At 42.1% G+C, this 12,977-nt stretch overlaps 1 protein-coding gene across 2 annotated transcripts in view; it reads right to left on the bottom strand.

Moving 5' to 3' along the window:
- Nucleotides 1–2,835: 2,835 nt before the first annotated feature.
- The window catches only part of PTN (pleiotrophin), a 97,768-nt gene continuing 87,626 nt past the window's right edge, over nt 2,836–12,977 (bottom strand). Inside the window, exon 5 of one of the 2 annotated variants that reach the window (XM_032401496.1) lies at nt 2,836–3,593. In XM_032401496.1, the coding sequence (XP_032257387.1) occupies nt 3,541–3,593 (53 nt within the window). In that variant the 3' untranslated portion in view covers nt 2,836–3,540. Of the gene's footprint in view, nt 3,597–12,977 lie in introns of both variants that reach the window. The other variant, XM_032401495.1, reaches the window with a different exon arrangement.

The raw sequence follows: 12,977 nt of genomic DNA, 5'->3' as shown, positions 1-12,977 counted from the left end.
TGCATTTTTAATTTCAAGTATTAAGTTCTTCATCTCTGTTATTTTTTATCTCTTTGTCAGGGGTCTCATTGATGTCCTCCATGCTTTTCTAAGTCCAGGGAGTATCTTTATGATCATTACTTCAAATTCTGTATCAGGCATATTATTTCTGTTTCACCTAGATCTTCTGCTCTGATTTTGACCTATTCTTTCATTTGGGACATATCTCTCGTCTCTTCATTTTGTCTACCTCTCTGTGTCTGCTTTTCCTGTGTGTTAGGTCAGTCACCTGTGTCTTCTGCTCTTGCAAGTAGTGACTTTATGAAGAGGAGGTCCTGTAGTGCCCTGCGGGGCAGTGGCTTCTGTTCACCAGAACCCGGCACTTCAGGGGAGTCTCCTACTTGTGTTGCTTGTGTCCTGCACTTGTGTCTGAGTCCCATTACCTTTCAGGCCAGATGTCTGCATGGACTCTCTGTTGTGGCCAGTGCTTGCTCTCTGTGATGTTCACGAGAGCCAAGCATGTAGGGTCTCAGGAGGCATGACCACAGAAGGACTCAGGGGCAGGGCAGCAGTGTTAGCAAAATTTGCACTGAGCTGCTGGTCCCAGGTTGTATCCCCTGCAGCCTGGTGGCTGCCGCGGGCAAGTCCTCAGAACTCATGGGCAGAGCACATTGCTAGTGAGGTAGGTAGCAAGTGTCTGTGCCGTGCCACCTCCCTCTGGTGGCTCTGTTTATGCTGGGGGGCAGGGGAGGAAGATAGTGCCTGCCAGCTCCTTTGTTCCCGGAGAAGTCCCCCCAGCTCTCTCTGAAATTACTATAATCAGATCTCCCTCCTGTTGGGCATACGGTGGCTTCTATGTTGATTCTCCTCCGGTTGTTGTCTCTTCAGGGGCAGAGACCCAGCTATCACTCGCTATCCTGGCTCAACCGGTGCTGACAATGCTAAGTCAGCTGACTTTTAAAGCTCCAGGCTCCCAGTCCCACCGGTTATACAGACTCACAGAATTCAGCCCCTCTGGTTTCCAAGGCCAGATGTTAGGGAGATTCATTTTCCCTGGGTGGGCTCCCTTGTGTTTTCCCCTTTCTGTGTCCACAGCTCCCTCCCTCCTTTGGTCAGCTCCAAACCACCATGTCTGCTCTTCCTAACCTCTCTAATTCCTAACCTCTCCAACAAGGCTGCTTCTCTACATTTAGTTGCAGAACTTGTGCTGCCGGTCCTCGGATAGCTCTCCAATTTATTTTCTTGGATATGAGTGATAATTAGTTGTAAACGTGGGGCGGAGTGAACTTAGGGTCCTCCTACTCTGCCATCTTCCCAAGCCTCTTTTTTCTATCAGAGCTGATTTCTTTATATTTTCCTTTCCTGCTTCAAGGCTAAATAAACTTTAAGGTAAAGTCCATAAAATTCAGAACATTTGGGAAGAAGAGTTTGCTGGAGCACTCTCTGAAATGACTGATGATGGTCTGTTTGCTCCTATTTGTGAGAAGCAGTGATTTTTTTGGAGCTTGTCCTTTTGTATTTATGTTTTCAGTACTTCAGTGAGATCTAGCAAGATGTTTTAAGCTGGTGCTGGGGTAGAATAATTCTCAAGACTTAGAGGAAGTTTAATTTCATAGCCTATGCAACAGCAATTAGCATTCCAACCCTTGCTTTAAGAGAGAATCAGAGGGTATTTTATGGTTTGTTAGGAATCATCCTCCACGCCCTGTGAATGAAGGGATGCCACGATCATTTACAGGGCTGCTTTTCCTTTGGGAGATTTTGTTCTAATTTACCTTAGCTCATTACCGATTCATGAGCTGCTATTTTGGCTAAAGGATGATGGAGGAGCAGTATTAGGTGAGAGGCTAACAAAATTTGCTACAGACTCTTCCACCATCCCTCTCCTTCTGGGATTTGCTATAAAAAACCCTACTCAAGACTTTCTTGTCCTCCATCCCTCCCCATGAGTGCTTTTTTCCTATTAAGGTCCTCTTGTAAAAGGACTGCATTCACGGTTCATGTTTCTGTCATTTGCTCTTTACAAGGTACTCTGCTTTTATTAAGCACCAGTCCATAAAATGTTCTGGGTTTTTCTGTTCCCCACTGGCAGTTGATTTTGACTTAGTGGGGAGATAGGAACCCCCTCAACATTTCTAGCTCAAGTGGAGTCTTTGGTTAGATGGCAGAACAGTTTAGCTTTGACAGCTCTTTGCTGCATCATTAGACTAGTTTGTAATTATTTTATGGTTAGCGCAAGGTATGTTGAAACCATTATTTCTGAAAGTGGACTTGGAGTTATCTTGGTAGATAGGTGTTTGTTTATTGAGTCTTATCACTTTAAAATTAGAGGTGGCTTTTTCAAGTGTAATACTAGCTAATCTCAGCTGATTTCTGAGGTGTTATTTTTCTGAATAATAGAAGCATTGACTTGTTTATTTAAAGATTGTACTTGGAACCCAGCAGATAAGGGCGTTGTACAGATAGTCCTTGGTAGGTACTTGGTACATATAGTAGATAATAGAGTAGGAATTCTTGGCTTATGGAAACCAAGTACAAACTACTATTTTGCATGTGTTACTCCGTTTCTGATTTGGATTACGTGAGCCCACCCAAATTTATTCAACATAAGAGGAGTGTTTTTCTGTTCCATCAAACTCTAGATTACTTTGGGACTTTTCAATTCGATAGCACTAAATATTGATAGTTAAAAACATATAGATGTACACGTACATCTATATACCTAAACTCTCTATAACATTTGTGCCCAAGAGTGATTGATTTTAATTAGTTTGTATGATAGCAGGTTGACTGGGGGGAGTGTAGGGGACAGAGAAAGAGGGTTACAATATCAAATCACTGCACACAAAAGCACCCTTTTTCAGCATCACCTTGATTTATTTTCCTAGTCTTTTTTTTTTCCTCAGAAGGAAAAATAATTTCATCAAGAAAACAAATGTTCCTGCCAAAGTTAAAGAATTTCTTTTAATGCTTTTCTTAAAAAAAAAAAAAAGTCAACATTGAATTAGAGCATGCTGTGCCCCCTTCCCCATTTTGCTGACCAAAGATTTTTGTTTTTTTTTTTTAAATCCACTGGCAGAAAACAAGGTATTTTCCTCCGATAGGATGATTATATTTTATTGCTGCTTTGTTTAGTATAGATTTTTCTCAATTGGGAAAAAAAGTCTAGGTGAAAAAATTATCTAACAAGAAAAGTAGTTTACATGGTCATAACACGTAAATTGCTGCCAAAAGAAAAAAAATGTAAAAAAAAAAAAGATTTTAAATGTAAAATATCACATAACTTCAAAAAACTTACCTCAATTTTCTACCATGTATCATGTACTATAAGTCAACTTTCTAAATAGGATTACAGTCCTTTATTATAAGCCCCTAGTGGTCCTATGGTATACATTTAAAAAAAACGCTACTACAAAATTTTTCTGTTCTTTGTGTTTCTGCCTATTGTGTACTTAAGCTATAGATAATTTTTGAATAAAAAGCCTACATAGGTATAAATGCAATAGTTAACTGATCCTGTTTGCTGATGTCCTTTTCATGTTCCACAGAAGGTGGCATCTATTAGTCCAGCATCTTCTCCTGTTTCTTCCCCTCCTTTTTCTTTTTCTTAGATTCTGCTGTGATAAAAAAAATAGAAAAAGCAGCATCACATTAGTAAACAGTGGGGGCACTTTTCTTATACAGTAAACCCTTGAACAGTGTTCAGGTTGAGGGCGCGCCAACCCTCCATGCAGTTAAAAATCTGCATGTAACTTTGTACAACCCCCAAACTTAACTATTAACAGGTTACTGTTGACTGGAAGCCTTACTGATAACATACATACACAAAATATGTGTTAATGGACTATGTATTATATACTGTATTCTTACAATAGAGCAAGCTAGAGAAAAAATGTTGATATAGTTTTATAAAAAAAAAAAATTCACATCTAAGTGGACCAAGCAGTTCCACCCCTCATTTTTCATGGACCCACTGTCACTTTCCAGGAATGAAATGATTAGATGGAGAGACAAGGTACATGTGCGTGCCAGGGGAGTGCCTAGAATAGGCTGGAGTAACACAGCCGTCCTCATGTGAACCTCCTGTAGATGCCTGTCATCTTATTGGTTGCCCCCATTTGATAGAAAAATACTAGGGTCCTGCTTAGAAAAGAGAAACAGGGCAGACCTCCCTCACTGCTCAATGGAGAGCTATAAAAGCTCTGCTTAGCCCCTCACTCCCCATACGCCCTTTCCATGGGGCTGTTGATGAGCATTTTTCCCGCCAATTTCAAAGTGCCTCCTCTCCTGATTTGCCCTTTGCTTATATATTTGCCAGCTATTCATACTTGAAGGACCAGCTGTGAAACACATGGAGCTTTGACTCCATAGAGTCTCCTAGTCTTGGAGGAAGCAAATGGAATGTACCAACCTGGGCTACACCAGTAAGTAAAACCATGAGGATTTAAATCAAAACATCCCATCCTTTTCCATTCAGTCATCATGCTGTCTCCCTTTGCCTAGGCAGAGGAGAATGCAGTGTAGAATAGGACATGTCAACTTGGGCTCCAAAGATGAGAATGGTCAGAATCACTAGGCTAGCAAGTGAAAGGATGTTGCTAAATGTTTGTAAGATCCTTCCCCCTGTTTGGCCCACAATAGTGGTAGAAACATAGGGGTTGGGTGCAGGCTCTGGAGTCAGACGGCTGGCATGTAACTCGTAGCTCCAGCACTAAGTCAAAGCCAATTCATGTATTTGTGTCTCAGATCTCTCACTTGTGAATGGGCATACGAATCGTACCACTTTAGAGAGTCAATATCCATATTAAATGAGTTGTAGAAAATCCCCTGAGCACAGAACATGGCAAAATAGCCTGTGCTCAATAAAGGTTAGTCTAGGGGCACCTGGGTGGCTCAGTTGGTTGGGCGACTGCCTTCAGCTCAGGTCATGGTCCTGGAGTCCTGGGATCGAGTCCCACATCGGGCTCCCTGCCCAGTGGGGGGGGGGGGTCTACGATAATGATGGCCAGCAGGGATTGTTTACTGGATCACAGGGCCTGTGTCCAAGAGGGACCTATGGGATATAATGCCAATCATATATGTTATAAAAACCCAACATTATACTTCGGGCAGAGCTTGAACCTTTTTTTTCTTGTCCTCATCACTTCTGATTAGTTCAAAAGTCCATTATATACTAGTTGAAATAATATTCTATACAAAGTAATTGTCCTAAGCTCCCTTTACTCAAGCTTCAAGAGTACACTGTACACAATTACGTCAGGAGTTGCTAACATCCTGCTAAACCACTGTTCATAGAAGACCATATCTATCATCTACATCTGTGTCTTCAGTGCCTGGCACATAAGAGCTCATGAAATACTTGTTGCATAAAAGTGAAGAAATGAACACTTGGATGGGAAACAAAGAGTCAATTCATTAGTATATAATTCATTAGTATTTCTCAAGGAAAGTACGAGTGTAAATTCAGTCAAAATCTTGCCGTATTTCAGTACTTCTTTAAAGATACTTCATGAAGAAAAAAATTACAGACATATATCCATGAACGTTACCAAATTTCTCAACCCTTTTCCCTGTCTTTAAATAAAAGACTGAATTAACTCTGTGAATAAAAGTTATGTCCCATTTTAGTAGCCTATCGAGCTCATAGAGTAATCTGCTGAGCATGAGGGTCACGAATTGGCTCGGAGCAGAGCTACACCAGCGTAAAGCTAGTGCTTGGTAATAGAGTCACATAGCGGGTACTCTCAAAGGTTTTAAGAGCCATTGTGATCAGTATCCCAATGTCAAACGGTAGGGCACCTTAGTTCACAGTGAAAAGAGCCAAGGCAACAGAAGGAAGTACACTCATGCCACGCTACATGTCACTCTTCCCCACAGGGATGGAGGCTGTGAAGCCTCAATGGATGCAAACAGGAAGGGAGCCACTGTGGAAATGCGAGCACAAAGGGCACCTGCTGGAAAAGTGACTGGTTTTGTTCCCTTGGATGATCCCTACTGGGACATCACTGCATTGAACACTCACAGTGTTGCTCTTGGTGTGTTTTAACTTCCTGGATTTATAAGCCTTCGTTCTTTCTCTGGCCAGTTTTTGAGGTGGTGGAGGATAGTATTCATCGTTCTCTCCTGGTATGTGTGTACCTTGTATTAAACAAAACAACCTGTGTCTTTCCGAGTAAGATATATTTGAAAGTGTTCGGAAAGTCCTAAGACTTATGCCATAGAAAGGATCCAGGCTCCTCATATTGCTATGAACCACCTGGAGGGCCATCTTGACTGTATTCTATTTAGAAAACGCAAAATTTAGTCAAGAAACTTCTTGCGATGCAGAGCAAGTTCTGATAGGGGAGAAAAGAGGCAGTAAGGAAACATAGGAATTAATATGAGTCATGCTACAATGAATTCTGAACCTATACATTTTAAAAATTCTGATTAGAAAACAAAATCCTTAAGACGTGGCATATGGCCCTTTGTTTAGTAGGGCAATGAGGAAACAGTGAAATTCTCCTAAAATCATACTAAGAACGAAGTCCTCAAAGAATTGATTCTAATCTGTGATGTTGGGCAAATTGATCATTTTGCATCTGTTTGTTTCCTATAAACTGGGGATACTAACACCTAGTCTGTCCTCCTCAGAGGGCCATCATGAATATCGTGTGAGGTTACCAACTCTAATATCCTATTTGACCACTACTGTTCAAAAAACACTCATTTAGCAAATATAACCCTATATCCACTATATACCTGGCACTGTTCTAGATGCTGGAATATGATGGCAAACAAGACACACTTCTGCTTTCATAGAGCTTACAAGATTTCAAGACTGCTTGCTGTGAGAGTCTTTCAAAATTGTAAAGTACTCTCAAAGTATGTATTTTTTTTAAGAGTCATGGGTATGTGACAGCTTATTTTTATGACCTGAATGCCTATTTCTCTTCTTCCTTGTTGACTGTGGCATCATAGATGCATACGATGTAAAAGCGTATCCACAGGGAGAAAAGAATGTCTTACCCAATGGCTCTGAAGGTAAGACTGACATTCTTCTTAAAAATAATTACTTGTCTGGTTTTAGAAGTAATACAGGCTTATATAGAAAGTAAAGAAACAGATATGTTAACAGAAATTACCCATATTTTCACAATACAGAGATAACACGTTCCACAGTGGGTTCATATGTGTTTTCTTTCAACGAATATATGTAACGTATACTTTGAGTAGGAATATATTGACAGTTGATAAAGTATTTTATACTAAAACTTATTTCCATACCATTGCGTGTACTTTGCAGCATGCCCACGGAGGATTCCTTTATGACATTCCATTCCATTTGTAACCTTGCCTCTTTTGTTGGTGAGTTAGCTTGTTCTCACTTTTTGTTACCATAAATAATGATGTAATGCACGTTCTGTAGACAAACCACTATATTGTCAAGTGTGGGCTTAGTATAGATTACTGGAAGAGGATCTGCTGGACCGCAGGGCCAGAAATTTGTAAATTTCTTTCTTGAAAGGCAGTACTCATTGAAATTCTTAGCGACTTATATTGGACCCCATCATAGCAAACTTGTTCTCAAAAGGCAAATAATCAAACAGCACGCATCATCTCTTTTTCATCTGTCACAGGCCTTTTTAGGAACAGGATTGCCATGCAGTTGGTACAAGTAAACACCTGCTCCCATTTTCAATATTTGGGAAAACTGAGAGAAAGTTGGGGGGGGGGGTGGATGTTGGAAGAAAGATAACAATGTAAAGGTTTTCAGAGAACTCAAGGGTTGAGAATTCTGGAATAAGCTTATCTCCTTTTCTTTTCAAAATGTCTTGGTTTGATTCGTTTTTCAGGCCTGCCTGTGCCACCAGAAAACATAAAAAGGAATTGAGAGAGGAAATTTGAGTGGAGCCTGGATTTTTACTAAAGTGAGTTCAACTCTGTTTGCTACTGACTCCAGTGAAGTAGCTAGCTTTGGGTCATTAAACCAATGGCAGGAACTACTGACTTGAATAGAAAAAAAGAGATTTGCACCTTCTCAGGGGCAGAATTCATATAGGAGGCGGCTATGGACAATCAGAAACGGACATTGTAGATTCAGAGAGCAGGAGGGCAGGGCCAGCCAGGGCCAAGCCCGAGAGACCATGGAAGCTAGCCTTTGGAGACTCATGCAATAAATCATGAGAACTGGGGTGCCTGGATGGCTCAGTCAGTTAAGTATCTGCCTTCAGCTCAGGTCATGATCCCGGGGTCCTGGGATCGAACCTGCGTCGAATCCTGCTTCTCCCTCTCCTCTCTGTTCCTGCTGTCACTATCTCCCAAATAAATAAAATCTTTATTAAAAAAATCATGAGAACTGAGTGAAGGAAAAGGATATCACTGTCAAACAAACAGTACAATTACAATGTAAATATGCCCACAAGGCTGGAAACCACCAACATCCTTTTACTGTTTCATGAACCTATTTAAAAGAACTTGCCTGTGCTTAAGAATTAGCTGCCCACCTACCTGAAACCTAGCTGTTCCTCAGAACTGGTAATAAGGCTTGCTGAATCCTGAGTATGTAACTCAGTGATCTGCCTAGAATCCGCCTAGGTACTAGACGGCTCATGGGGTTCCATATATTAAGTTGCACAACATAGGAAGAATTTTCTATTTAAAAGTCAAAAGTATAATCTTTACAATTTTTCTTAAATCATTCTCAGATCTGTTTAGTCCAATGTCTGTGCAATTATTCTGTTATTTCTTCTTCAATTTCTTCTTTTGTGATACCATTTGCTTTGTTTCCCCTTACTGACTCAATGCATTTACTTCTAGGATTATGTATGGAATACACACATACAAACAACTCCTCGATGCTGCCCACACACTAATACCTGTTCTTTCCCTCACCGTCCATCTTCCTTTTCACTCATCAATTGTGTTGCACAACAATACCTACCTCTCCCGCTCAACCATCCTCCTAACATGTCCCTTCTGCTATCAAGTAGATAGGATGGTACATGCTAGATAAAAGACAGTCTGCATCTGTCTAGACACAGGCTAAACATGTCTGGACTCTACTGGCAACCTCTCTCTTGCCCCCACTTACTCTGAGACGTGACTCAGCATTTAACTGCATCTCCTCAAAACAGAAAGTTTAACTATGAAAATGCTGGTGGGTGCTATAGATTTAACTGCACGTTTAGTGGATTATTTCATTGACCACACAGAGGAAGCTTAATAAAAGTCACTAACCATGTCAGTTACTTTCCAAAGCAACTCACCCAGCATTGGTAAAGTAAACCCCTCTCCCTTCACCCAAGACTCCTCTCTGTAGCCTTTTCAGCCTCTTTTCCCGCCCGTCTCTCCATTCCCCTTTCTTTAAAGGAAGCAGTTGAGATACCTATTGGCTTCCCCAGCCAATCATGAAAGGGACCCTTGTTAGGATGCACTTTCTTTACTCAATAGGTCATGAGTGTGTGGGGTGTCACTCCCTGATCTGACCTATATGTATGTGATACCGGGAAGAAAATCATCAACACGCCTATGGTATCCTCATGTATTAGCTACACCTACTCAGTGGTTTGGAACAGCTGAACGTGGGTGTGGATTTTCCCTCTGAGTCCCAGGAGAGAAGAGCAGTGAGGAAGGGGATCAGAAGTGCTTCCTCTGTGAGGCCTTTAATCCACGGTGTTCTCACTTGTATACAGTTAGAGAAGGAAGACAAAAGGTGTGTGTGGTGGGGTGGGGGTTGAATTTGATGTTCACTGGCTAAATTTTGTTTTTAACTACTAAATAAGCCTGAAGAGAGGGAAACATAACTAAGGCAAGGGAAACTGCATGTGCCAGGTGTGCGTTTCTGATACCGATGTTAGGGTGTGTGCACGCATGTGTGGTTGGTGTCCCAGTCATTATATGTTGTCACACCTGCTGGTAGTGGGGACTCTAACTTCATTCTCAAAGTTTGAAGAACTCTACGGAGTTAGGCAGAGTGATATACATACATATGCATGCGCATACACACACAACCATGGAGGGGGGGGAATTAACGTTGGGTTTCCTATGTTCAGCAAAACTATCTGCCCGTTCCTCAATCGGTACACTGCTCTGAAGACCTCACACTTCTTCCCTGTGACCTCCCCAACACAGATCCACTGACTTCTTCCACCCTCACCACAGGAAAGATATATTTCTGCTATCATATGTAAATGTTCAAAAGCTTGTTTCTGCAAGAATGAGGGCCCAGGTAGAAAATCTGTCTTATTATCAAATTTTATAAATTATATTGGTACCCTAAGCCAGAAATGAAGTGTATTATTAGCACATCATTACTTTCTCTTATCATACCTGATGTTCAACATTACATGACTGGTGCTACTGAAAAATCAAATTTTGATTTATGTCAAAGGGGAAAAGTATGAAGTCTAGAATATTTAAAATTTCAGTAGGTACAGCTCCATAAGTCATTTCTTATTTGCTTCTCCAACTGATTTTTTTTTTTTTTTTTTTGGTCCCAACTGATTCTATGTATCAATTGTTATGGGCTGAATTATGTCGCCCTCAAAAATTCATACTGAATTCCTGACCCTCATACCTCAGAATGTGAATATACTTGGAGAGGGTCTCTATAGAGGTAATTAAGTTAAAATGAGAACATCAGCATGGGCCCTCATCCAATATGACTGGTATCCTTATGAACACAGACGTGCAGAGAGCGAAGACTACGTGAAGACACAGGGACAAGATGGCCATCTATGAGCCAAAAAAAAAAAAAGAGGTCTGAACAGCTCCTTCGCTCACAACCTTCGGAAAGAATTGACCTTGCAGAAACCTTGATTTCAGCCTCCTAGCCTGCACAACTGGGAGAAGACAGATTTCTGTGGTTGAAACCACACTGGCTGAGGTACTGTGTTGTAAGGAGTGCTAGCGAACCCACACATCAGTGAATTAGATTTCATGCTTTCAGAGTGCCCTCATTAATTACAGAAGTGCAAAATATAGGTCAGTTTACTGTGTTTTAAATGTGTCCCCCAGCATTTTAAATATACATCATTTAAGTAAGTGACTTTGGTAGTATGCAATATAGGATTTTAGGCCCCCTTCATAGTTTCACGGATGCTCCCTGCAGTCGCCCGTTCACCCATCTGCACGTGTGTCCTCCAGATTTCCCCACCACCCGGTTCCTCTCGCCCCCATGCACCCGGCGCTCTGTCTAGGCAGCGGCCAAGGTTAGACTTGAAGAGGTGCCCCCAGACTTCTCTCTCTCCAGAGAGAAGCCTTCACAGCCGCTTAATTCTGTGCTTTTCTGCATTTAGGTGAAGATCTGAAAATATGCTTTTCTATGAATGAAAATAATACTCGAAAGCCTTGCAAGAGCAAATGAATATGTGAACCCACAGTAAATAGCTCCGGGTCTTGTCCCCTGTGTGCCCGAGCAGTAGGACACCGGGGACATTTTTACCTGCTTTCTGCTCTTTGCATTTCTAATGAGCTCTTGTACAAATATTGTTTATCCCTCTAGAAAAAGTCTGTCGTTCTTTTTTTTTTCCTTTCCCTGCCTCTTGTGCTGAGCAACAGCTAGCCTGCTGTGATTTCCCTGAGGCTTCCCAGAGGCCTCGCATCAGTGCAAAGCTGGCTGGAGTCCCTCAGAGTATGCGAAGCGTCTCCCCTGGTTCCCAGGACAGCAGGGCCTCAGATCCTTGTGAAGCACCAGAGTCGCTGTGACCCTCACCGCACCACGGCGGCAATCCTGAATCCAGCTCAGGGCCCGGCCTGGGAGGCCGCTGGGTAGCAGGCCATGCTGCACCACTCTGTCTTACTCTACAGGACTGTAGCCCCTTTAAAGGACCCCAGCTCGAGAAATGTAGCACTAAAGGTTGTTATTTGCTTTGGAGCGCTTAGTACACAAAGGCTTGAGCCAAAAATGATCTAACACAACTCAATCATCAATGACCCTGAACATGTGTTTTAGGATTACTGTAGAAATACAATTCAAAATTCTTAATTTCTTTCAGAATATCCAAAGAGATGCCATACAGAGCACTCAGTTTGGGAAGCATTGGTATGATAGAAAGAACTCTGGAAAAGGACTGTTCAGAGTTCAAGTTCAAACCTGACCCCTCTCTGGCTTGGTGACCTTCTGCACATTGCAACCTTTGTGTCCTGTTTGCAAAATGGGAACGAAACTCCTTGGAGCTCCTGTGAGGATTGAGACAATGCACGCTAACAACTGAGTGTGACGGCAGTCACATCATAAATCTTCAGCGGAAACGACTTTGAGGTTGCTCAGAAATGCTCACGATGAGCGCTACAACTTAAAACGCAAAGCACACGTTCTCAGTCCAGAAGAAGTCAGAAGGGAGAAATGCAAAAAGCTGCAGGGGGCAAAGAGAGAAGGTCCCTCAACCCAGGAACTATTTCGTGTGACCGCTCTTCTATTTTGCAGCCTTCCTTCATACTCTGATTCTATAGCTGTCGCGTGTGTGCACAGCTCGTGAGCCTCTGAGCGTGGACTTTACCAAGGGAGATGCAACCAGACACGCAGAGTGAAGTAAACCTGACAAACATTTATAGTCCCTAGTTCTCACATCTGTTCCAGCTATGAGGACTCAAAATCCTCTCATAAGGATGGGAGTAAAACACCCAGGTGACTCTTCTTCCAGGTGAGCAAACGGTGCCCCAACAGTGATTTCTCTGTCGGTTCAGAGCCAGTGAATGAATGATATGCTCTAGTGAGCCTGCCCAGGACAACTGGGTCGATGCTTCAATGATTGATTGACTGATTGATTCATTCAAATCAGTGCTATTCATTGAATTCCTCTCATGGACTAGGGACTACAAAGGTGAACAAGTGGTGACTCCTGCCCTCCAGAGGTTCGGGGCTGAGAGGCAAAGACGCACTCACTACAGAGGAACGAATGAGCGTCTCAACAGAACAGCCAGGCCTGCCGAAAGGCAGCAACCTAACACTTGGGAAGGGAAGCCTAGCAAGTTTTAACCCTGATCTCTTTTCTAGGCCTTGAACAAAACAAAGT

The sequence above is a fragment of the Phoca vitulina genome, unplaced genomic scaffold (assembly GCF_004348235.1).
Source record: "Phoca vitulina isolate PV1807 unplaced genomic scaffold, GSC_HSeal_1.0 scaffold4, whole genome shotgun sequence".
In the NCBI taxonomy this organism is placed as follows: Eukaryota; Metazoa; Chordata; class Mammalia; order Carnivora; family Phocidae; genus Phoca; species Phoca vitulina.
The sequence above is the reverse complement of the archived record's forward strand: the minus strand, read 5'-3'. Positions and strand labels throughout refer to the sequence as shown.